Source organism: Ylistrum balloti, unplaced genomic scaffold (assembly GCF_031769215.1).
Source record: "Ylistrum balloti isolate Yb309-2 unplaced genomic scaffold, AGI_CSIRO_Ybal_v1 Utg369624, whole genome shotgun sequence".
Lineage (NCBI taxonomy): Eukaryota > Metazoa > Mollusca > Bivalvia > Pectinida > Pectinidae > Ylistrum > Ylistrum balloti.
Window position 1 is genome coordinate 923,077 of NW_026781893.1, and position 27,755 is coordinate 950,831.

Sequence of the window (27,755 nt, forward strand, 5' to 3'; positions counted from 1 at the left end):
TGAAAGAGGAAATTTTGAGAAAACGATAAAAATCTTTTATTTTACCATGCTCTAAAATTTATGTTTTTTCCCCAAGACTATATGTTTGGACAAAGAAATGTTCAATGATATTTTTTGTTTTCAATTTCATTAAAATGAGGGGGCTGCTGTTTTTCACATTTTTATAATTTTCAGATGAATAGTTATTTTTCAAACATCCAGAAATAAGCTGAAGAATTTAATTTTGAGTGCTAAAATCAAGAAAAGCATTCCAGCATTCAAATATCTGAAATCTAACCAGGACTCTCAGAGTTATACTCATTGAGCAACAACCTTAGCAACAAATCATTTTTGAAGTTGCTTACATTATTAATTGAATTATGGCATTAACTACGCCAACAAAAAATGAAGTGCATCAGCAAAACTCTACACAATGTCTTATTGAGTGCTCTATTGCAGCAAATAAATACAATTATAGATAACACAATGTATAAAAACACTAAAAAGCACAGACATTGTTGGATTCTGGTTTATATTCAAATCCAGTCTAGCATGATATCAATTAATTTCTGAGCCCTTTTCTCAAGCCAGATCAAATTTTTTCTTCATGCCGACTTAGAGCAATGAATCAATTATAAGTCGAGACAACTTATAACATCCAATGCCCACAGCTCCTGCTAGGGATATCTTAAATGCCCAGCCAAACGTCCTCCTGAGTAAAGACATCTGCTGATTTGGTATGCTGGAAGTAAATGGAGCCAGTTTGCAATTTTAATTTCCCTTTTTTTTTTTTCATACAATGTAATTTTGCTTCCATACACTGGGTGTTTTTTGTTGTATCCCAGTGTGTCATATTGAAATCAAGTACAAGGTTTAATATTACAAAAGGCTGATTTACATACCCTAAAACTCTGCAGCTCACCTTTCAATAAATCACCATGAAGAATCTGTAGCCTCTAATCTCTTTGAACAAAACATACTTTTCACATAATGCTTTGTCACAGCCTTTTTTCACTGATTTGGAATGAACATTTTTGCCTCATTTTGTGAAGAAAACAGGTGAATTTGTACCAGAATTTTCAGGAGGAAACTGCAATTTTTTTCAAAACAGCCCTCAAAAATTTCCCTGTAAATATTATGATAAAAATAACAAACTTGATGTGTCAGTGTGCCAGGGATGCCCTTGCTGGTGGCAATGCTTTTCAAATATTTATTTCTAAAATAGACATTACATTTATTCTGCATACAAAAGAAAGATACATCTACCATAGATTAAACTTCCCAACACAACTGCATAGTGGTCAGTGTAGTAGTTTACAGATATACATACATCTACAGGGATGGATTGGTGAAGCAAGATCTAGTTTGGACCTATAACCAGTGGCTGCTTGATGAATTTGTTGAGAATACTAAAATGTTCAATAATCCTTTGAATAACTAATGACATGACATCTTTACAATGGTTTGACCCAATTTCAATGTCAACCCTCCCCCCTGCCAAGGCATTTTCCAAAGAAAAATCTAAGTCACAGGGCCACCCTGTAAAAAATTTGGACAGCATTTCCCTTGCAATATGCACATCTACACAATGTGGTTTTTTTTGGTACCAAGTTTCATTAAAATCTTCCAAAAGACAAGGTAATTCACTATACTATTTCACATCTGGTTGTAGGAGTTTTGTGTAAAAAATGTCATTAAACTGGGCTCAAGGGTTATTAAGAAGTTGATAATGTCAACATATTATGGACAGAAGGTTAATGAAGGATGGACTACAATCGATAATATGTGACTGCAATAATTTTGTTTCAAAGTGACTTAAAACCTGAGAGGCAAGTTAAGATGGTAGTTTATATCAAAATATGTTTGACTTACGATAAGATTTCCTTGATGTCATAGCGATACTCTTCCCAGTTCGCTATGATACCAGACACATGTCCTATCCCAACCACACCGACCACTACCACAGGGTCCACGGGATCTGTAACATAAAATATCACTGATGATGCCTTGCTGAATCATTGAATACACAGAATTCAAGAATGTAGGTCAGGCAATCCCTGAGCCCCAGGTGTCCACATAGATTTTTGTATCATGTTTATCTATCTAAAGTTAGGATAATAAACCTGTAATTCTGTCTGTAACGTGTTTATCTAAAGTTAGGATAATAAACCTGTATTTCTGTCTGTACCATGTTTATCTATCTAAAGTGAGGATAGTAAACCTGTATTTCTGTCTGCAACTTTTTTATCTATCTAAAATTAGGACAGTAAACCTGTATTTCTGTCTATAACGTGTATATATATCTAAAGTTAGGATAGTAAACCTGTATTGCTGTCTGTAACATGTTTATCCATCTAAAGTTAGGATAGTAAACATGTATTTCTGTCTGTAACGTGTTTATCTAAAGTTAGGATAGTAAACATGTATTTCTGTCTATAACGTGTTTATATATCTAAAGTTAGGATAGTAAACCTGTATTTCTGTCTGTACCATGTTTATCTATCTAAAGTGAGGATAGTAAACCTGTATTTCTGTCGGCAACTTTTTTATCTATCTAAAGTTAGGATAGTAAACCTGTATTTCTGTCTGTAATGTGTTTATCTAAAGTTAAGACAGTAAACCTGTATTTCTGTCTGTAATGTGTTTATCTAAAGTTAAGATAGTAAACCTGTATTTCTGTCTGTAATGTGTTTATATATCTAAAGTTAAGATAGTTGACCTGTAATTCTGTCTGTAACATGTTTATCTAAAGTTAGGATAGTAAACCTGTATTTCTGTGTGTACCGTGTTTATCTATCTAATGTTAGGATTATATACCTGTTTCTGATCCATTTGCCCGCATTTGTCTTTTGAACAAGGTAGCCCCATTCTTGAGACTATATGCAAGACAAGTGTCCCTTTCTTCTACCACTACTCTGACAAGGGCAGGGATTTTTGCAGACATGTCTTGCAGCACCTGTTGCAGCAAGTCACGGTTTTTATATTTCTCTATGTCCTCTTTACTGTAACAAACACATATAACTATATTATATGAATGTAACTGCCTGAGGTTGTTCCCAGCTCTAAATACATTCTACCAACAGCATTTAAGAATTATTTCATTTACATTACAATAAATTTTATTCTTTCTTTACTTCCATGTAAAGCACAAATATCCTTATAAAATTTTTCCACATGGAATACTTGCAGGGTTCATTAAGAAATTTGATGTCTAAATTTAGAGACTCTATCAAGCTTAAATCAAATTTAGGGCCTGATTTTTCTTAATAGTTAGCATTAGTATTCATTTATTTTCAAAAAACCTTTGTATCAATTTGATATTCTAATTATATATAATTATCTAGTCATTTGATTATAAAGAGTGATATTTACAAGAGGCCACATAGGCCTAAAAAAATTAGTCAACTATTCAACAACTTACAACGAAGTCATTGATGGTTCATAAAAACATTTCCTGCAAACTCATATTCTTAATATACATTAATGACATTTACATATTTTAAGATCTCAACTCATTTGACCCAAGAGACTTTGAATAAAGGTCAAGGTCAGTTATTTGAATAAATTATGTAGTCCTTCATCCACATATATTAGAGAACCAATATAAATAGCCTTAGCCGTTTTATCATTGAGAAGTCATTTGAAGATTTTCTCACATTTGACCCCTGTGACTTTTTAAAAGAGAAAAGTCAATCACATGAACAAAATTGGTAACCCTTCATCCCAGCATGCCACAGGCCCATTACAAGTACCCTTAGCCTTCTGGTTATTTTGAAGAAGTTGTTTTAAAGATTTGACATATTTCACACATGTGACCATGAAAAATAGTCAAGGTCAATAATATAAACACATTTTGCAGCCCTTCATCTCAGCATGCTACAGACCAAATATCAGTGCTCTTTATCTTTCCATTATTGAGAAGAAGTCATTTGAATAGTTTGATATATATGACACCTATGACCTTGAAAATAGACCCTTTGGGTCAGATGACCTAATAAAAAGACCATATCAAATGTATTTTACATACAATACAAAAAAAAAAGATTATAAAAAATTGCATCATTTTTCTTAGATTATATGTTGCCATTTGTTTATTACACAACACATACTTGCATGTACACATTAGTAATTTACCATCTTGGCTCTAGATGCATATGCTATCAACACTACTCAACTATCTGTAGTCATTAATATTGTCACAAATGTGGTATAATGTACCAACTTTTAAAAAATTAATATCTTTATCACTGTTTACTCAACAGTATATTTATAAGTCAATGATCATTATTTAAATTACCATGATCACGATGATGCCATGATTGAAGAAATGATGGTTGTAAAATTCATCCACTCTGACTTTGGTTGAGTCAAAGTAAAATTCATCCACTTTGAAAGTTTTCTGATCGAATTACAGGAATTGTAGCTGGGAAATCAATTGGGCATAAGATCTTTGATTCCAATTTTGAAACATTCTATCAAATTTTCAGCAGTGCCATGTTCCAAGAATACTGATACTAGGTAAGACAAAATGACTTTTCCATCTCCCAAAATCCTAACATGAACGTTCATCTGTTTCGACTGTACTTTGCTATTTATGGCCTTTCATATCTCATAAGCCATAAGTCAAATTGGCCATAAGTCAAAATCAGACTTTTTAAGTGTACAGCAATGCCATTCACAGTCTTATAAGATGTTATCTTTTCACAACATTGAAACACCTTTGTGCTATTACGCTGTCTGGAAACATACTTCCGAAAAGTTCACTTACTATTTCGTTCAATTTATAAAAGTTATACAAGACCATCATTTGAATAGTCCACAAGATTTCAGCTTTTAAACAGGATTATTTTCGAAAATATTTCCCTATTTTGGGTAGAGGACATCCTGGAGAAGCAGCGTTAGCAGTACAAGCACTAGGTGGGGTGGAGGCACATAAAATGAGCATTTGACAATACCTGACATCTTCTCCATTTAATGCTTTTTTGTGCCATTTCAGTGCACATTTGCCAATTCTCCTGAGATTTTTCTGCTTATTGCATATCCTGCATTGTGCACAGTATTTGTCCTCAGATTTTATCATCCAGCAGCGAGTCTATTCCCAACTTGGGTAGCATGTACAATGCCTCATGTTGTCACATTAATACATAGCACTGCCTCTTGCAAACTACATTCGAAAGTCATGGTTACAGAATACCTCTGGAGCTTTCAATAGCAACTTCTGTATATTCTAATAGCAAAACCATTGACCAGTGAACAACATTTTTCCTGAATTTCTTTTGTCATTGATAAATAGAATTTGAAAAAAAAAATGAGTTTAAATTTTAAACTTATTCACTTTTTATTGGTGTTCGATAGTTATGAATACCAACTTTATTAACAGTATTTAAGGCCTTTTTAAGTCCTTTTTCTTCATATAACAGAAATTAGGGCCTTTTAGGGCCTGACCATCAGATTTAGGGACTTTTCGGGTTCCACTCACAAACTTATGGCCTTTTCAGGACAATATGAAACCTCATTTGCTTACTAGACTTTTTTTTTTTTTTGTAACTTTTTATTTTTTTCCAATTTTCAAACAATGCATAAATATAATATACAACAGATATCACCATGTATAACTTGCATACTATACCACTCATTCATCAAACTTAGCTTTAGCATGTATACATTTTGTAATTTCATTTAAGGGGGAGGGGGGGGGAAACTAGTGCATTGCTTATATCAGAAAGAGAAGAAAGAAGATACTAGTAAAACTTAAAAAAAAAAAAAAAAAAAAAGCAAGAAAAGGGAGGAGAAAGAGAGAAAAAGAGAGCAAGAAAAGAATGTGGAAATAAATTACCAGAAGCATGGAGATGGTTTAAGCTATAAACATACAATAAAAGATTTCTAAAACAAAGATAAAGGTGATACAATGTAACTTTTTTCCGGACAAGACGAAAATGTCAAAGTTATGTAGATGTAAGTAGTCTGTCCCATTTTTTCCACTCATTATTAAGTTTATGTACAAAAGTGTCTCCCTTCCCTATCGCTGAATATCTCTGAGAAAAGTAAGTATCTTTAATTAGATTTTTCATTGCTGTTACAGAAAGTGTTGTTTGCAAACATCTTGATCTATATATATAGTATTTCATTAACAGAATGATAGTATTATCTACTTTGCTACTACAACTATTTTGATTAAAAAGCCCAAAAATGAAGGTTTCCTTATTAAATGCAAATGGGATGAACAGTGCATCTAGTAGAAATTCAAAGTTTTGTAAGAAGTTTTGGATTTCAGTACAATCCCATAATGTATGAACTATTGTTTCTCTTTCAGTTTTACAGAAGTGGCAAGAAGGGTTGTCAACAAGGCCTAATTTAAATAGATGTGAATTTGTGGTCAATATGTTATGATTAATTCTGTATTGCAGCCATAGTAATTTTGTGTCTGTAGTAGCTTGAAAAGGACTTATGTATATTGATTTCCAGGTTTCATCATTTAATTCAAAAAGTTCATTCCCTGTGGCTGTAGAGCTATTTTTACAGAGTATGTTATAAAAATCTTTCATACCCCTTTTATGCTTAAAAAAAATTTCGAAGATTTTCGGTATATATGGGTAATTTATCACTACATTGCGGATATCACGAGGCATATATTTTTTTATAACAGACACAACACCTTGGTATAATATGAAATCTGTATTAATTTGGAATTTTTGCAAAAATTCATTATAGGAGTAAAGAGTGTTAGAATCATGTTCTTTTATCAAGTCATTAATAATTACAACACCTTTACAAAAACCAATCTCTATAAAAAATAGTCTTGTTACCTATCTTAAGATGTTCGTTGTACCAAATAGGTGTTTTTAGCATATCAACCGTTTCATTTAACATACATTGCTTACTAATTAAAGTTCTCCAAGACTGAAATACGTCTTTCCAGAATGAATTTTTACACCTCTGTTGTACAGTTGCTAAATATTCCAAACCACAGTTTATCAGGACATTCCTATCTACATAAGTGTTAAACAATATTTGCCATTTGCCTTCTGAAGTGAAAAGGCTACCAACCCATGTGAGTTTCAATGAAGTTATAAAAGACTTTAGATGAACCATTTTGAGACCCCCCTCAATATAGTTTTTAATTACAATATCTCTTTTTATTTTGTCCACTTTACTTTTCCAGAGGAAGCTATATAATTCTGAGTTCAATTTTGAGATAAAACTATCATCAGGATTTGGTAATGAAATAAGCAAGTGGTTTAACTGGGATATCAGTAAAGACTTGATGACATGTATTCTCCCTATTGGTGTTAAAATTCTTCTACTCAAGTTCTTTAATATTGCTTTCAGCTTCACTAACTTTTTGTAATAGTTTAATTTGGGTATCAAATGTAAATCAACCTGAAAATCTAGACCTAATAGAACAAATTTACATCTTCCCCACTGCAAGTTCATTTCAGGAAAAAATCTCTCCTCACTATATTTATTGTCCCCTATCCATATGACTTGTGTCTTACTTTTATTTATCTTCAGGCCTGAAATTTTTGCAAATTTTTCTAGTTCAACTAAAGATTCTTTTAAAGATTTTTTGGTTCCATCTAAGATAAGTGTAGTATCATCAGCATATTGTGATAGCAAAAGTGGAGAGTTATCTACCTTTATACCTTTGATACCTTTGTTATTTCTAAGTTTGATTGCCAGTATCTCAGCACATAGTATGAAAATATACGGGGCGATTGGGTCCCCTTGACAACAGCCCCTCTTAATTTCGAAGAAAGATGAAAGATTGCCCCCTTGATTAACTGCAGACATGGACTCGTTATGAAATATTTTGACCCAACTTCTAATATCATGACCAAAGTTAAAATAACTCAGAACTTTATCAATAAAACTCCAACTAACAGAATCAAATGCCTTTTCAAAATCAATAATTAGAAGCATCCCTGGTATATTACTTTCTTCTGCATATTGCATGATATCATATATTAATCTTAAGTTTTCACCTATAAATCTGCCCGAAATAAATCCTGTCTGGTCTGTATTAATTAATTTTTCTAAAACTGTTTTAACTCTATTAGCAATGGTACCCGATGCAATTTTGTATACAATATTTAAAAGACAAATGGGTCTCCAATTTTTCAAAAACTGCCGTGGTTTATCCCCTTTTGGCAGACATGTAATTATCCCGTCTCTGAGTAACAGATAATATCCCATGTGTATATGCATAATTTATAGACCTTACAACAAAGTTCCCTAATTATTTCCAGAAAAACTTAAAAAATTCAACTGTATATCCATCAGATCCTGGACTTTTATTATTTTTCATTTGTTTTAAAGTGTCTGATGCTTCAAAGTATGAAATACTTCCCTCTAAAGATAATGATTCAACATTTGTTAACTTTGGAACATTAAAGTTTAGCAAAAGGTTATTTAGATCTACATCTTCAATATTACAGTTGCTAGAATAAAGTTGCTCATAAAATAATTTTATCTCATGTAAAATGTCTTCTTGCTTCCTTATAACCTCTACATTTTCTTTTCAACCATTGGGATAATCTTGGACGTAAAATTTCAGTTTTCAAGATTCAAAAAATATTAAGTTGGTTTCTCACCTTCTTCAATCCATTTTGACTTTGACCTTAAAATCTTTCCTTTCATCTTGGACTGTCTGATCTTTTCTAGTTCTTTCTTTTTCCTGTCTAGTTCATCAAAATCAATGTTTTGGGAATTTTCTAGTGTTTGTATATTCTCAATAAGTATGGATTCTTTCTTATTCTGACACTTCTTTTTGTAGGAAGAATATGAAATAGTTTTGCCTCTTATTTCGAAAAGTAATGTCTCTAGAAATAATTGGTCATTTATCTGAAGTTCAATTTTTTTATCTGGAATAGTATCAATAGAGTTTGGATCATACACTAGAACGGTATATTGTTTTTTAATATCTAAAATAAGATTCTTTATAACTTCGACATAGTCTGCATCATGTAGTAACGAGTTATTAAATTTCCAGAGGCCTCTACCCCTTTTAAATTCAGTAAATTTTATTGTAATAGTCGGAGCAGAATGATCTGACCTATAACTAGATTCCATATCAGATTTCTGAACATTACCTAACATATTTTCGGAAACAAGAAAGAAGTCTAAATGGGCTTGTTTAATAGGATTACATCTTCTCCAGGTGTATCTCTTACAGTCTAAGTGTTGTTCTCTATATATATCTACTAAATTCAATTCATTTATTATTTCTATAACTCTATCCCTCGCCTTAGGGTGATTTATTTGCTTATATGATTTATCATAGTCAAGATCTGGGTTTAATACTAAATTAAAATCACCACATACTATACAAAACTCATTGTCAAATTCTGCTACTACATCTACTACTTGCTGATAGAAACCAGGTGTGTCTAAGTTTGGACCATAAAGTGTTATCAAAGTTACTTTTTAATCATCTAACAATATATCTAAAGCAATGAAATTACCTTCATTATCTTTCCTTTCACGTAGAATTTTAATCTTAAAATTATTGTTTATTAAAATTGCAACACCTCTACAGTTTGACCTAAAAGAGCTAAAATAACATTTAAATCCCCATTCTGACCTTGCAATATTTTCTATATCTTCAGTGAAATGAGTGTCTTGAAGACAACATATATTATTTTTCTGACTTCTAAAATATGAAAAAACGTCTTTACGCTTAACTTTATCTCGGAGACCTTGACAGTTCGCTGATATTATCTTAATGCGTTCTACGATAGTATTAAATTATAATCAACAAAATAGCTTTTAACCATCTCCATGCACAGACTACAAAATTTTGCAGAAGAAAAGAATCTGGTGGTAAGTTTAAAGGTAAAGTAGAGAAGTAAGGAGTCCAGAAACAGATGAGAAAGAAACAAAGCCGAGGTGTAGGATCTGCCAGCGAAGAAGCTGAGTAGGGGAGAGATAGACAGAGAGAAGAGCACATACCATACACATAGGGACATATTTGAATATTAATATAGAAATACTGGCACACTATCACCTGTACACAACTATCAAACTATTCAAGGACCTGCACTATAAGCAACGTACGTCATTCAGTTCACATACACGTGTGCGATGCCAGCCTTTCAGACATTAATTAGCGGAAGCGGAAGTCAACTTCAAGCATCCTGAACATCCAGAAGAAAAAAACTAAGGAAAACGAACTCGGAATTCACAAAGCAACCCAAATACCGTTCTCAGAACATAGATAATTATTAAAAGCACTGCTAAAATTTAACTTACTTTTATTTACCTTTTAATGAGCTGTCAGTTTGTGAATTGTGAATTAGCAAATGATAAAATGATCTCTATCAATATAATGCTTGAAATTTTCCTAACTTCCTGTTAAGTGTCTGAAAGACCAAGATGACAACACTAATGTAAACAAATAATGGTCGGCGATGGAGGGGTTCATCAACAACCGTCCTTCAACTTTTCTATTAAGAAGGTACATGTATTCTTACAATTAATGGCTATTAGTGGCCAAGTTGAACTAGAGAAGAAATATATGTAAATATAGTATTGACTCTAATCTACGTTGTTATTATAAATGCTGAATTATTGTATATTGAGCAGGTACTGTAGTACTAAATGTATATATTGTAATGTAGATACAATGTCATGTGTAATCAGATTGCTTACTAGACTTAAAAATCATAAGTTCTGCTTGTCTTACCAATCACAAACAGTTGGAGTTAGCTCCATTTTATAATGTTACAGACAACCGGCATGTGTCCTTACCTCACTTTCATGTTTAATCCAAAAAGCAGTAGCAAAGCCAGTTGGAATTTCTGCCAGACAGACAGATAAGCCAGTACACGTTTCATTGTGATCTCAATGGGACGATCTCCCGATGCAACAACTTTACAGATTGGTGACCTTCTTGCCTGAATTTGAATAGAACTATATGTGAGATAACATCAATATTTAGACTGTTTGATTACAAAACTGAAAAAGAAACTTCTGTATTTTGTCGTAATGAATTAGTCAAATGCTTCACATGATGCATGTTAAAGCAGAAACAATGTTTGCATTAATTTAAGTAAATGAATGGTTTGAAGTTGGAATGAAATTTGATTTTCACAAAATACAGCTATCTTTCAAATGGTATTTGTTGTAACACATATAAAATGTCAACAGACCTCTTTCATGGCCTCATGAAATTCTAATCCTGATGCCATACCCAGCTCTCTGGCAATGTGTGCTGATATCCTGAGAGCCAGAATAAATGCTATGCCCTGAATGAATCCCATCTGTAACCAGAAAATACATCATTCATTTCTCAGAAAAATAGAAGACATCAACATCACATCAGGAATCAGGTTGATACTACATGTCTTGAGTGAAGGTTATTGTGATGGTCTGATATGCTGTTGTAATACTCTCTAACCTTGCTGATCAATAAGTGATATATGGTCTATTGTCCTTCCTTGTATGATCATGCCAAAAGGTTTTTATGATGAATGTACCATAGATAGGTGACCAATGACGAAGTGTTCATTCATTGTGGACACCATTTTGTAACTTCATGTTTGACTGAGATTTGTATAGTATCACCAACGGACGATTGCTGAACATTAAATTGTCATGTTTTTATGCACAATATTTTACTATCTCATTTATCACGTGATGTATTTCATTCATCTAATTCTGGTGAACATGTGATACTCTTGTAAAATATATTGTTTACATTCAATTTTCAATTTTTTAACAGATGCTGATTGGTCTACATCCAATCGCATGATATTTCATTAAATATCAAATTGTACTCTGTGACAGTGATAAGACATCATAATGCTAACTCCTGTAAGTTTTCTGTGATGTCATAAAATTGAACACATGTCTGACAAGTTGTGAAAAAGTGCTATACGTGCGATGTTTATCAAAGACGCTGTATTCATGATGCAGTGGTGAATGTTATCAAATAAGATGTAAGTAAATTGACATGGGATCACACCTTGAGCATTTTGTGCTTTTGTTTTCATCTAAAACGTAATCAAAAAGCATTTCATTTAAATTGATATGAAGAATTGTGGAACTCAAATAACCAATATCAATCATGGCCTCAAAATTATCATCTGATGATTAAATCCATTTCTTCTCATTTCTGAGGTAAATTGTCTGATATTGTACAACATCTAATATGAACGATGTTTTATAAATCTCTCAATCTTTCAATTTTTAAACAAATACCAAAATAAAAAAACAGAATTTGTAATTTTTTTGTTTGTTCAAAATATCATATAGAAGCCATGTTCCTTCAGTCATCCAAATGTATCGAAGTGGTATCATTTCAGCATGTAAACCTTCATATCTATTTTTTTCCTGTTCTGTCTTACCTTTTTAAAATCTGACATAGAAATTATGAAGCTTTCCATTTTTAACCAAGCATGTACCAGAATTATATCTTTTTATGAAATATAATTGATCAAAATCAACATAATTCATTGAAACCATATCAAAACATGAGGATCCCAAAATGTTATATGTAGTCAGTCTGTTGTGATATACTACAGGAGTTTTCATAACTTACTGGATTTATGATCTGGACCATCATCAGATATTCCCAGCCAAGAGGAAAAGATTATGATTATTTGTTCAGATGTTTTTTTTTAAACACTTTTTATAAAAATCCTAATATCTGACACACAAATACATTGCACTATTTTTCATTATGAAAACTACAGAAAAACAAGCTAGCAAGCAGCCTGCAGTGATGAGTTTTCATGTTTTTTGTGTGTCAATTCATTCACACCATCAAGGATCATCAGAGAAACACTTAATAAAGTTTGCAAATGAATTATGCAGATAATCCTTTAATTTACTGGTGTATTTCAAAAAAAAAATAAAATAGCAAATATCAAACTTGTTTGGCTTGGGTGTCCTCATAGATGGCCGACACACAGACATAGGGTCTGACGTTATGTACAACTTAGTTGACAATCCCTCCATTGATGTGTCTATACTGTTAAATATTTACGAAGACCCCTGCATGCTGACCAAATTCTTATAGTTATATATTGTTTCTTCTTGTTAGTTACATGAAGCCATTCATATAATAAACAAGGATAGGGGTCATTCTAGAATTTGACCTATAACCCTATGACCCATCGATCCAAGGATGCAAACAGCTATTGTAAACTTCCACTAAGCCTTCAAAGGAATGGCTTAAGTCCGAAAGATATTGTTGTGACTCATATTAAAAGGTATGATCGATTAAATTCACATGAATGACAGTTCAAGACTTATAAAATCCTGCGGTGAAAACAGATGATTTGACAGTAAACACTAAATAACATCATTAGCAATGCCTGATGCTGTACCTTATTGATGGTCTGTTTGATTTTCTGTAAGTTGAAGTTCTTTGTCTCCTCCAACAAAAATTTCTCATCAAAATGTAGCATGTTTGTCCTGCTTTCACACAGCTCAAGAATTACGATGTCCGGCTGGGTCTTCCTTATAGTCTGCCATGGATAAAGCATATGTGTTTTAGTCACAGTTGGCCTGTATTGCCAACTCTTGAATACTCCTTACAATGGCATACAACTAATACTGCTATATCAATCCTTTCCATACCTTAACCAAGGGATATTTACTCCCCAAGAAATGTTACCTATTTTTAAAAACTACATGAAACTGTGTCTACAGTTTATGAGAGGTTGACCTCAGAAGATTCTTTCAACAGGCCTTCTTTTGGTCACCATGGCAATCAAATGGCAACCGGTTTTTTTTAACAGTACCATTGTATTTGTCATTCCACTAAACCTTTTAATACCAATTTTCAACTTAGTCAACTAATATCTCAATTTTGACCAATTAGAAACCTTCTATGCCTTTCCATGTCAATGGTTTTGTAACACCTAACATGCCAAATTATATGTTATAATTAGATGCTGCTTTGATCAAGTCTAAAAATTCAATGAAAGAGAAAGGGCTAGAATAATGGCACTATAAATGAAAACCTGTACAAAATGACCTGGATAGCATGGCAACCCAGATTTTTGCTAAAAATAACTTGCATACACATTTGCACACACTAAAATCCCAGTGTAGTTTCATTAAAATCAGTCCACAATATTTGGGTAAGTCTGCAAAAGATCCATCTAATTACAGAGTTTTAAGTGGTTACGATAGCCACCAAATAACATCAGCTGTTTTTGAAAATGGTAATTTAGTAATTGCCTGCCCTCATAACCTTTATATATCAGTTTTTAGCACAATCAGACATCTCAATGGACAAACGAAAATTATCTCGGACAACCAGATTTATCTTTGTCAGTCGTCCGTCAGACGAGTACCTTTTTTCCAATGATATTAATGTTACAACTTAATTTTCAATAAAAATGTAAAGAAAATTTAAAACAAGGAGACATGTTTACGGTACTTCGAAAACAAAATATTCCAGTCTGCACTCTAACTTTTGATTACACCTGAACTCCCATGATGTCAAATATAGCATTATGAATACCTTAGTCATTTTCCAACGGTCATACTGATGTCAGGTGCTCTCAGGCGGTACCAACATGTACCGGTCTGTATTTAGCAGCACCTAGTCAGTTGGCTAAGTCAAAACAATGGCTGATGCAAAGCAGCCATCACTGCATAATTTTTTCCCTAAAACTTCAGATAAAAATAGAAAAAATGTCACATGCCACATCCTCGCTGATTAAGTCGCCATTTCATAGCTGAATTTGGACGAGTTAGTGTCCAATCCCGACGAGTAAATTTTTCATCTCACCAGTCCTGTGCCTAGTGGTTTAAAATATTTTTCCAGACCCCTGTACACAGGGTCCCTAATATTTCCAGAAGTTTAATGGAATTGGTTAACAGGTTTAGGAGGAGCTGTCTGGACAAAATTTTTCTATGGACAGAGAGATGGACAAGCTGATTCCAGTATGCACCCCCTAACTTTGTTGCAGAACCAATATACTTTCAAATAGGGCATATATATAGTTTTCTTCTTTGAGGAATTGTCCCCCTTGGGCTTTAGATCACCAATCCACAAGTTCTACCATAGACAAATCTGGTTATCTATTCCAAATAGGTAACATATTTCTGATTGTGATACTTACCTCTGCAACATCTTCCCGGCTCTCCTTGCTGAAGTGAGCAGTACCTACAAGAAAGACCCTCATCTCAGAATTGTTAGCGAGAACCGTGACTGTATTGGGAAGTTCAGGGTTAGGGTCCCTACTAGCTCTTTGGACTTCCACCTCATCATTGTTCTCTATTTCTATTGTATCTTCGTCATCGTCATTTCCTGTATAATCTTCCTCAGTATCATCTTCCTCAGAATCATCCTCCTCAGTATCATCTTCCTCAGAATCATCCTCCTCATCCTCACCATCTAATGATCTCAACCAAAATTTCACAAATGAGAGCCCTATATTTTACAAAGCTAGATTTCATTGACGTAACACAGATTGATTGGGAATTAGTTTTTCAGAGCATTATTAACTGAAGATGAAGCAAATTTCAAAATGGTTAATATACAAAACAAACACTATATGATCAGGAAATCAACATTATCCTCATGAATTAATCATAACTTTCTTAACAAAACAAATATATAATAAATTAAATTAAAACATTTTGATTTAATTTAAGACTAGTAAGACTTTGAACAACATATATGTACATAATACTATTACAATTGTATCCAGTGAATCACATGCTCCTTACATCAACAGATGTGTTTAAATTTAGTGCAAAGTCGTTGCATATCTATCATATTTGGCTTTGGATCTATGGATGTGGTACAAAGGCTGATGAGTGTCACCAGGACACCAAAGATGTCTATAGGCCTTAACAATCAACTAACCCACCATTGTTTGATCTTTATATGCTCTTTGAAAGATGCATCTTTCCCTTCTTTTCTCTTCTCTGTTTTTGCTCTTAATGGTAAGACATTTGAACATTTCTTTGCAGAAATAGCAATGACAATCTTTACCTGCCAAATCCAAAATGGCATTAAGGAAGCCATTTTGTTTCTTTCAGATCAGCCTCAAAATCAAAAAGCAAACGGAGAGACCAAAGGGAATATACATATGAAATCTGAAAGATATTCACTCAGTATTTCTTAAGAAATAACAATAACAATCTTTACTAGGCAAAATCCAAGATGACTGCGTGTAAGCCATTTTGTTTTTCCGGTCAGCCCCAAACCAAAACAGGCACAAGGGACCTAAATGAACCTATACATGAAATTTGAGAAAGATCTTTGCTATAGCTCTCAAGATATATTGATAACAACTTGCAAAGTCTAACTCCAAGATGGCAGTCTTTCAACCATTTTTTTTTTTTTTATCAGACCAAAAATCCAATGGGCACAACTATGAACCAAAGGGAACCTACATATGAAATCTGAGAAAGATACATCTCTTACTTTTCCAAGAAATAGAGATAACAAATTTATTTGAAACTCAAGTTATTGAGGGGAAACCTATTTTGCAAATGTACCAAGGGCCATAACTCTGTAAATAATGTGCGAACAATTTTGGTTATCGAACTTGACCTGGCTTTTATGGTAATAAAGCTTCATGTGAAATTTCAAATTAATCTGTAAAAAAATATACAAGTTATCAAACGGAAATCTATTTGCAGCTGCCAGCCCGCCAGCCCACCCACCTGCCACCCTCGTGAAAACATAATACGTCCCGTCTTTCTACGAGCATATAAAAAAAATCCAAGTTAGCTGCCTGTCTGCCATTTTGTTTGTTTTTATCCGTCCCAAAATCAAATGGGCACAACAAGGGACCAAGATGAACCTACAGATGCAATCTGAGAAAGATCCATCCAGTACTTCTCAAGAAATAGCAATAACAAAAATTGTTTATGGGCAGACAGACCACAGACCATGGACCACTGATGCAGAGTGATTTGAAAAACCCATCATGTGGGCTAAAAACAGTTACTTGAAAATAAGCAATAGGACACTTAACAGTAACAGCTTTTTTTGTTTTGTATTTTTGAGAAGAAGCTGCAAAAATTTCTAATACCCATTTCATATGAACATTTATTTAACATCTATATGCTGAACAGTCTAAAATAAAACTTTTCTAAACCAAATAAAACAATCTATAAGAAAAAATAAATCTGACCTTCAAACTCTGAAGCCTCGCTATCCATAAAAGCTGGCTCCTGTTTTAAAATCTTTCTTGAAACCTCAGCATCAGAGGCTTCTGTTTTGTCCTTTTCCTTTGAAGGCTTAGAGCTTGCATCTCCATGTGCAGCAGGTCCGTGTGCCCCTGTAGTAACACATGATAAAAGTGAATTAAAGTTTTACTATATCCTTATTGTGAAAATGTTTCATCCAAACTAAAGGAAATTAAAATGTTCTTATCATTCCCCTATTGGGCCCTACTCTGCCCCCAGGGAGTCAGTCAAACCATATTTATAAACATCCCGGAGGAAATCTTAACATCCACCATTGTTTGATATTCATTTGTTCTTTAATAGTTAAATCTTTTTCATTTGTTTCTCTTCTTTCCTCTTTTCCCTTGTTAAAGATATAAAATTTGAGAATTCCTCTCAAGAAATTGCAATCATAATCTTCAACTGTCACACAGAAAAGGTCACCTGTCACACAGAAAAGGTCACCTGTCACACAGAAAAGGTCACCTGTCAGTTTTTGTTCACTTAACAGTCCCAAAATCAAAAGGGCACAGGGGACCCAGAGTTCTAAGAAATGTATCTAATATAAATGAACACATATTGATCTACTGAAAAAGAAAGCTTGATTTGCTGATCACATCATCAACAAATATATAAGATATTAACCTTTTTAAATGATTGATCTTCATGTTGTTTGATGATGTTTAATACCAGGAAACACCCCGCCAGAAGCTCCCATAGGCCTATTTATGAAAATAAGGGTTCACCTCCAAACCCGAAATACTATGGGTGTATATCACTGTTGTTAAACCTTTCAGTAAACTTTTCAAGAGTACTTTGAATGAAAGACCACTAAAGCTTTAACTTGCATGCCACCGCTGATTTCATTCTAACAATAACGCAATTGAGAATACCCGTATATACAAGTATTTGACTTCTGAAATTATTAGTCATATCATATGAAGATCCCTCCATATTATATTTGAGAATGATTGATCCATCTAGTACCTCTCCGAAAATTGTGATGACAAACTGTTAATGCCAAAGTCCAACAATGGCCTCCTGCTTGCCATGTTGATTGCTGGATCAGTACAAAAATGGAACAATGGACATTAAGGGACCAAGGGGAACCTACGTACCGATTAAATTTGAAAAAGATTCAACAAGTTTTCCTCATCAGTCCCAAAATCAAACAAATATAAATATAAACCAAAGGATCCTTAATTTTTATGAAATTTGAGAATGACCAATCAAGTACTTCTTCAAAAATAGTAATAGCAAATTATTACAGTCAAAATTCAAGATGGCTGTCTGTCCAGTGTTTGCCAAACTTTGTCGGACTGCTGGACATATGTGGTAAAATATTGGTCACATCGGACCAAATGTTAAGTAATGCCTGGTGTTTTTTTAGCTGCATCAAACATTTTTTTCAAATAAAAAACACCATTGACGACATTCATACTCAGTCGAAGCCAACATTTACTGCAGTTAGCTAGATAAAAAACACTATCTGCTTACATATAGAGGATCTTACATGAGTGTGAATGTATTATGGAATTTATTAAACGAGTTCAATAATTTGATATGCCACGAGCCGATAATACATTGACACGAGTGTAAGATTCTATTTATCACATAACCAATTAAAATGAAAAAATCGCCAGAAAATTATGATTTACTTCTACTATGCAATCAGCTGTTTCTATATAGGTCAAAACCAAAGCACAGCAATCATAGTTTTATCCATCAGTGTTGCAAATAGTACCTTTTTTCAATGATTGAATAAGAGATTGTTATGTTCCAAAATGATATCGACAAATTAAAGCATTTAAATTCTGTTTAATGCCAAAATAACTTTTAAAAATCACAAAAAAAAAAACTCCTGGAAATTCTCTTGATATTGGTAACATGACGTCACCTCGCCTCGTCATCACGGGTCATCAGGTTCGGCCTAACTGCTCCAGTTATACAAAAGTTTCATGTCATACAAAGTTTTGCTCAACGTATTCTTGTTTGATTGATCCTGTATGAAATTCCCCACCTCATCTTCTCTGACTGAAACGAAACGACTTGGTTCAGGGGCAACAGGACCGCCATCCGGAGCGGTCGTCTGCTGTTGGGAGGGATCTACCACCTTTTCAATATGATCACGCTCAAACTCAGTTTGAAAGCCAATCCCACACAATTCAACATTATAAAATACAGCAAACCCCGTGGGATTATCTCCTTCACCACACCAGTCCCCTTCTTATCAATAAAAACTGTCGCCAATGTTGATCTGGTCAGCCATATTCTACTACAGTTTGTTGTCGTAGTAAATAAAAGTAGTACGCGTGCGGGTGTATGAATACATTCACACGGTTTTGACCAATCAGCAGACCCCAAACCTTTATTACACATGTGTATTACCATTATTATGACATGGGCGTATGACATGGGAAAACGGGTCGGTTATGTGATAAATATGTTTATCAACTATGCAAGCCTTTGGTTACTTTCTTTGGACAGTCTATATATAGGTTTATTGTTTTGTAAACATTTATAGTCGATAAGTGATATCATGATAGTGTCGCGATAGTAAAATTAATATTGCAATTTTATTGTGATAGTCATTTAGTATATCAGAATGCTTAATTTACCAAATGTTATAGCTGAAAAAATTATTTACAATTTATAGATAAAAAAGAATAACCAGTTCCTGAAGTCAGGTACCTGGCTTTCATGGTTTCAAGAATTGGGTACCCTTACCTGACTTCAGGAGTTGGTGCTCTGGGATTCATTAAGTCATATCATTATAGAAGACCAAGTGTATTCAAATTAATACAATTAATTAGTGTTCAAAATGTACCTTGGAAACTGAATTGAGTAAACTAGGGAAATTTCTTTACTGAGTAACAAAACATCATAATGACGCAGCATAGCTATGTATCCAACAGTCAGCACCATAATGTTTGTATATGTTTTCATGTTTCTCAATATGTCATTGTTTCTATTACTATCACCATTTCTAGAGGGACCAATGTATATGTAAGTGATTGTTAGATAACACATTACATCAAGATAATATGCTGAGCTGCTCTAATACGTTATACAATGTTGACATACAAGATCACTGAGATCTTAGACAATTACCGATAAGTTATTCAATCAAAATGCTAAAATATTATCATATTAGTCATTATATATTAGTCAGTATCTATAGTGTAGGACATTATAAGTATATCATATTACATTACAATTACATGGTTATGTGTGATCTTGTGATGTGTTATATCATAATGTTTTAACAGTAATAGTAAACAGTATTTTGTTTGTAGTTGCATTTACCTGAAACATTACTGTCCATTACAATAATATGAATTATTGTCTGTTATTATAATATGAATTATTGTCTGTTATTATAATATGAATTGTTGTCCATTACAATGATATGAATATTAGCCCCTGGATGTTAGCCAGGATCAATCAAGTTTGAAATATTTCCAATGGAAGTTTTTCTATATAAAGTATATTTAACTTCACCCCCTCCACACGGGGAAATGTGAGACCATTGGGCTATGAAATTCACACTTTTGGTAAATTGAATGGTAATAATATTCAACAGTGAAAAGTAGAGTTCATTAGGTCAGGAACAGCAGCCAATATCATAAAATTCTAGATTTTGGGATTTATAAGGCATGTTTCCCTAATACAGGTATGAATGGAGGTAAACTAAAATTGATCTGTGAAAAATTTAAATGTTTCACATTATCATGGCTGTGGTGAAGTGAAGCTTCCTGTCCCCAATTACATTATGTTTTTATCAAATATCATGTATGGAGAAAATAAGTAAAAATAAATAAATTATAAACAAGAGGCCCATGGGCCTTAACGGTCATCTGACAAAAAGCAAGCCAAACCTAGAAAGTGGGTTGAGGTCATTCATTTGAACAAACTTGGTAGCCTCTCCTCCAAGCATCTTACAGGCCCAATATCAGCACTCATGGACTTTTGCTTGCTGAGAAGAAGTCGTTTGTATATTTTAACATATTTGACCCCTGTGACCTTGAAAGTGGGTCGAGGTCATTCATTTGAATAAACTTGGTAGCCTTTCCTCCCAGCATGCTACAGACCCAATATCGGCACTCATAGACTTTTGCTTATTGAGATGAAGTCCTTTGTATATTTCAACATATTTGACCCCTGTGACCTTGAAAGTGGGCCAAGGTCATTCATTTGAAAAAACTTTGTAGGGCTCCATGCCAGCATGCTATGGGCCAAGTATTAGCCCCCTAGGGCTTCTAGTATTTGAGAAGAAGTTATTTAAAGATTTTAACATATTTGACCCCTCTGACCTTGAAAGTTGTTCAAGGTCATTCATTTGAACAAACTTGATAGCCCTTCATCCCAGCATGCCACAGGCACAATATCAGCAATCTGAGCCTTTTGGTTATTGAGGAGAAGTCATTTAAAGATTTTAACATATTTGGCCCCTGTGACCTTGAACGTCATCAATTTGATCATAGACGAAATGTCATTGCAACAATCTAGAAAATACACAAGAAACAATGCAACCATTGTCATGAATTAACAAACTGACAAGTGTCATAATTGAAAAAATACTCTCAAAAAGCAGAAAACAAAGGACGGTAATAAGAAACCAGTTTTCATAAAATGATCACTCCATCGGTAATAAACAAAATAATCAACCCTGATTGGTTGAATGAAAATATCAGCAAAATGTAGGCGGAGCCTAGAGCTGTCAATCACGCACGTCAGCCATGGCGGTAAGAGAGAATTACGGAATAATAAATAGCGTCTAATAGGTCATTGAAGACGACAAAGACTAAATAAATTATGACTTGAATTGAGATTGGAATGGTTTTAGTTCCATTCAACACCCGAAAAACTAGTGTAATATTGATAATAACTGTCTTTTCTGTGTCTTTTCGGTAATTCTGTTGTCTTTTTGGTTAATGGCTGTCGTAATTCGTCGTACCAAGGATGTGGCATGTGACTTTTTTTCTATTTTTATTTGAAGTTTTAGGGAAAACATTATGCAGTGATGGCTGCTTTGCGTCAGACATTGTGCTCGACTTTGGCCTAGCCGTAGTGTTTGCTTTATTTGATGTCATGGGAGTTCCAGTGTTATCAAAAGTTAGAGTGCAGACTGGAATATTTTGTTTTCGAAGTACTGTAAACATGTTTCTTTGTTAAAAATTTTCTTCACATTTTTATTGAAATTTAAGTTGTAACATTATCATTGGAAAAAAGTACTTGTCTGATGGACGACACACCGCTTAACACATTTATCCTTCAAATACTTTACTATGTAGATACATAAATAGAATACATACTCTCTTTGTTAGCAGTAATGTCCCTGTCAATCTGTGGTTGTGTAAACAACTATCTAGTAGATAGCAGTCCACTGCTTGTAACACAGTAGGTGTAAACACACATACTTGTTTGTAATAGCCATGTTTATTAAATGTTGAATAATAATAATGTTACAAAAATAACATCAAATCAACATACAGAGTTCATACACGAGTACTTCACATTGTGTCTCGTATCAGAACTGTCCATCTGGTGGGCTCCCCTAAGGCTGTCTCTGACCGTGCAGTCAGGTGTCCGAAACCCCTTCTCCCCTATCACCAGAATCTAGCTTCTATTTATCTCATCTTGACCGATTCTGTCCCGCTATCCCCTTTTATGGACTTCAATTGTTACTAGATGATAGCGGTAACAAACTTTTACTTTCAAAATAAACGATGGCCACCTGTCGGCCATCTTGAATTCAAATCAATCCAAAATAGGTACAATGCACAACTAGAGACCAAGGGGAACCTGCATATGAAATTTGACAAAGATCCATCCAGTACTTTCCCAGAAATAGCGGTAACAAACTTTTACTTTCGAAATAAAAGATGGCCGTCTGTCGGCCATCTTGAATTTGAATCAGTTCACAAAAGGTACAAGGCATAACTAGGGACCAAGGGGAACCTGCATATGAAATTTAAGAAAGATCCATCCAGTATTTTCCCAGAAATAGCAGTAACAAGAATTGTTTACGGACGGACCATGGACGCAGGGCGATTTGAATACCCCACGAATTGATGATGGTGGGCTAAAAAGTTATATTCTATCAAGCATGGTTTAACAGAGGGATGACTATAGTGAATGACATGGTAAAAGATTCTGGCACTTTTTATACATCTCAAGAATTTAGTCAAACCTATAACATTACAAACTTTTGCCAATATCATATTTAGCCAAAAATGATTTCCATGTTGGCTCATTATCTCTTCCATCCATTCCTAATAATATTAAGTATTTCTTAAGAAACAAGAAAGGTACTAAAACTGTATACACTCACAGGTAGAAAAAAATGGGAAGAATTGTTAGAACTTAATAACCTGAATTGGGAAAATATCTATTTAAACTGTTTTAGAACATCTAAGAATACCAAACTGCAATGGTTTATGTACAGAAATTTGCATTTATATATATTTACTACTAATTCATTTATGTGTGAAGTGGGATTATTAAATAATCTACACTATTCGTTTTGTAACTTGGAAAGAGAGGCAGTTGTTCATATCATGTGGGAATGTCATGAAGTACAAAATTTTTTAGAAAGTTTTGAGTTTATGCTAGATGCACTTCTCATTCAATGAATTAAGTTTGATTTTTGGTTTCTCTGTGGATAATAAACATCATAATACTAGAAACAGACACCATGAGATCTTAATTATCATCAAATTTTATATATATAGAACCGGATGTCAACACAAAATGTTAAGTCTAAATGCCCTAATCGACTTTTTGAAAGAATTTCATACCTTTCAGAAATATATACCCAATAGTACAGAAGCGCAGGCAAAATTGTGTTTTGATAATGATTGGAGAAAATGGTTAAAGTTATTGGGGTTTACAGAGGTCCAACTATAATTACATAAACGTGTTAATGGAATGAGATATTGACTTTTTTATTCATTAATCATCAACTTGAGCCTGAAGTATTTTTCATTTTCCATTTTTTTTTTTTGCTGTGCTGTCATACATCTCTAACCCAGATCTCTCTCTCTCTGTGGGTGTGTATGTGGGTGAGTGTATATGTGTGTGGAAGGATGAATACCTAAATTTTACTGGAATTTTTAGGTTGCAAGGTGCACTTTCATCATCGCACAGAGTGCAGAAAGCAGCGGCAACATCCGAGGAGCAATCCCCAAAAACTACAACAAGTGAACAACAGTTGCCTATAGACAACCCATCCCGGCATATTCTACTTAGACACCACCCGTACCTTCTACAAAGCGTGTATCCAGTGAAAACAGTTGGTGACGGTAACTGCATGTACCGAGCGGTATCCACTGGACTAACTGGTACAGAGTCAAACCATAGCCTATTACTTCTGTTGACGACCATTGAAATAATGAAGAACAGACAGTTCTACGACACTTCTCAAAAGAAGTTTATAGAATTGTTGTCAACGATTACGACAATCTTGTGAGGGACTGTTCAACGTTTGGTGCATATAGTGACATGATGCATGTATATGCATTCAGTGCTGCAATTAAACAACCAATCCGGTCATACTATCCACCCCAACTCCTTGCAGAGTTTGTATCTTAACCATACACGGGAAAAGTTGTTGGCAGGGATGTGAATAAATCTGCACTTCCAGTAGTAACATTGATGTGGACCCAGATGATTGTGACACAAGATTTTGTCCCAAATCACTTTGTACCCCTCTTGGAGTGTGATCGTGCACAGCCAGTAGTTGTGTGCGACAGGCCTGACACTGATGTGAATGATAGAAATTTGATCTTGGATTGTAATGGATGTGAGAATGGCGATTCAAGTATGTCCGCTGAATGTGATGACTGCAAATGAGACGTATGTGATAGTGATGTCGGTGAGAGTGAAACTTGTATTGGTGAAGATTCTAGTAAGGGTATGGGTGATGTTGTAGATTCCAGTGGTGGTTCCTGTGACAACGCTCTAGTGGATGAGAATGTGAATGTTGAGGATGATCAACGTGAAAGAGTGGAAGATGCTCCTGCTACTGAATCCACAGTTCACAATATGGCAAAGGGAACTCTGAACACTTCGTTTCTAAATGTGTTCAATTTGATGAACTTGTTGCGAACTGAGACATTCACAGAGTCTCTAGATTCGATACCTCAAGGACTGAAGAACAATGTCAACTTTGTTAAAAAAATCATGAAAATTTGAATCAAAGAGCCAAAGGTAAAAGGAGTTCCTTCTCGGATGATTGTGGCATATGGAATGGCTCAGCTGGTGCTTCGCCAAAAACATACTATTTAAGGGATGAGTTGGGTGACCTGAAGAGTATCTGTCACAAAAAGGGTGTTGTGAGAGGAGAGAGAAAGGTAAAAAAGTGTTCAAGCCATTTGAACCCCAGCCTGATGAGAGTAGCCTAATAGAATTGTGCAGGTACTACACCTCACTGAAAAATGATCAAAAATATAAAAAGCAGGTGTCATGGTTGGGTATAGGTTGTGGCGACCAAATTGCTGTTGTTGAGTATTTAGGGCATTTTCCAGGTCCGTCCACAGAAATTCCAAAACTCCCAATGAATATGTCAGGACCCCAAACATTGTTATGCAGGAAATGTCCGATATGCTAAAATCCAACAAACCACAACAAGTATACACCAAGCTATCAGCCAAGTGGAGGAGTTATCAGGGCCAACTAGTAAATGCCAAGTTCGTGACAAAAAGTACCATGACAATTGTACACACATGAAAATGACAACCGGACGAACAACTAAACGACAAAATATAGTTGACCATATCAACGAACTTGACTTTCTGCTGTTAGACAAAACTTCTATCGTGAAGTCGATTATAAAGGACCAAGGAAAACCTCCTTGTATAATACTGTATACAGACGAACAACTTGACGACATAAAGACATTGTGTTGTTCAGGACAGAGCTTGTTGGGTGTTGATAAAACTTTCAACCTGTGCAACATGCACGTGATGGTGACATGTTATAAACAGAAGACGGTTATTCAACATGAGACTGGTGAAGCCCCCATTTTCATTGGACCAATTTTCATACACGACAATAGCGACTGTGACACTTATAGCAAATTTTGATATTTTGTTAGAAGCTCTATTTATCCCTTTCTCAGTAAACAAGCAAACTTTCATTTTTGGTCTCCTACATCAAAACTTCCTTCCGAGTAACAGAGTAGACAATGAGATTATAATTATTATTAAACAGTATATCTATAAAATGAGATGCTTACACCGTTCACTAAACTTGCATGCACTAATTAATACAATCAAAGATAATTACATGATACAAAAATATATAGCTAATGGTAAGGATGATAAAGTAAAACGTAAATTTGAGAATGAATGGAAAAAATGGGAAAAATTAATACAGTTTTGATCTACACACTTTGATCTATTACCCATTGCATTACTAGTTTTTCTTTTTTTCTTTTTTTTTTTTTATAATTTTTTATAATTATATACATAACAGTCCTTGACCATACCGAGTAATCAGATATAAAGAAAGAAAAACATTAAAAGATTACTCTAACCTATTTTACCATCTCACCCAACAATCCACTTTACTATTTCTTCCTTCTCTTCAATTTCTTTCTCTTAAAATTTCTTATCCCTAATAAAGTTCTATTTCATTTCTTCATTTCTGTATGTTGATGTCAATTTATGGTTGTGTGTGTGTTTATGCATGTGTGCATGGATGCATTTCAAACAAAAGTTTACTGTGATATTCATGAATCATAAGGTTTCATAATGGTTATGAAAGTATGAATCTTGATTTGATGATGATGATGATGAATTGTTGAATGTGGATGATGATGATGATGCATTATTTAGTATGTACAATAATCATGATAGTAATATTGATTGTGATATATATGTTGAAATGGATGATGAGGAAGATTATCATGTTTTTGAGGAGGATGATGATGATGATGATGATGATGATGATGATGATGATGATGATGATGATGATGATGATGATGATGATGATGATGATGATGCATTATTTAGTGTGTAACATAATAATATTGATTGTGATATATGAGGATTATCATGTATGGTGATAATAATAATAATAATGATCACATGCATTTTTGAATGTTGATGATGATGTTGATGATTCTTTTGAATGGAGTGTTCTTGTTTGACACGCAATGACTATATGTGCACCTGTGTTTGGATGTGTGAGAGGGTGTGAGTGTATTTGTCCTGTTCAACATGTAAAATCTTGAAAAATAAAAAATCCCGACGAGTAAATTTTTCCAGACCCCTGTTACCAATAGCACTGTAGCTCAAAGTCAGTGATTTCACTGACAGAATAAATACTATCAGGCTCAGGAGCCATTCTTCTGAAACTACTCAGTTTTGGGACATCTTGACAGAATGGCCACACCCTTTGAAAAGGGCTGAATCCTAGAATCAATTTTCAGCCGTAATTCTCGGTCTTGATTATGATGCAATATCTACCAGCTGACGTTATATCTAACAATCAGTACTGTTCACAGATTAACTGAAAGTCTGTATTTGAGAAAATAATAAAAATGACTTACCATTTGACATCGTCTCGATTATATCACCATCCATCTCGATCACTGAATTGGCAGAATTGGCAGAATCTGGTCTCGCAACACG

General features: G+C 34.0%; 1 protein-coding gene across 1 annotated transcript; it reads right to left on the reverse strand.

Moving 5' to 3' along the window:
• Positions 1–27,755, reverse strand: LOC132550391 (traB domain-containing protein-like). The gene is made up of 9 exons (XM_060214456.1): positions 27,674–27,755; positions 17,085–17,231; positions 15,057–15,331; positions 13,308–13,448; positions 11,127–11,237; positions 10,726–10,871; positions 2,797–2,981; positions 1,852–1,957; positions 1–721 (listed from the first exon to the last, which is right to left on the reverse strand). The coding sequence occupies exons 1-9, from the start codon at positions 27,705–27,707 to the stop codon at positions 595–597; spliced, it is 1,272 nt and encodes a 423-aa protein (XP_060070439.1). The 5' UTR covers positions 27,708–27,755; the 3' UTR covers positions 1–594.

Coding starts and splice junctions, on each gene's coding strand:
- LOC132550391 (XM_060214456.1), bottom strand. CDS start 27,707: ATGGATGGTGATATAATCGAGACGATGTCAAATG. Junction 17,232..27,673: donor AATCGAGACGATGTCAAATG/GTAAGTCATTTT, acceptor GTGTTACTACAG/GGGCACACGGACCTGCTGCA. Junction 15,332..17,084: donor CGAGGCTTCAGAGTTTGAAG/GTCAGATTTATT, acceptor TGAGATCATTAG/ATGGTGAGGATGAGGAGGAT.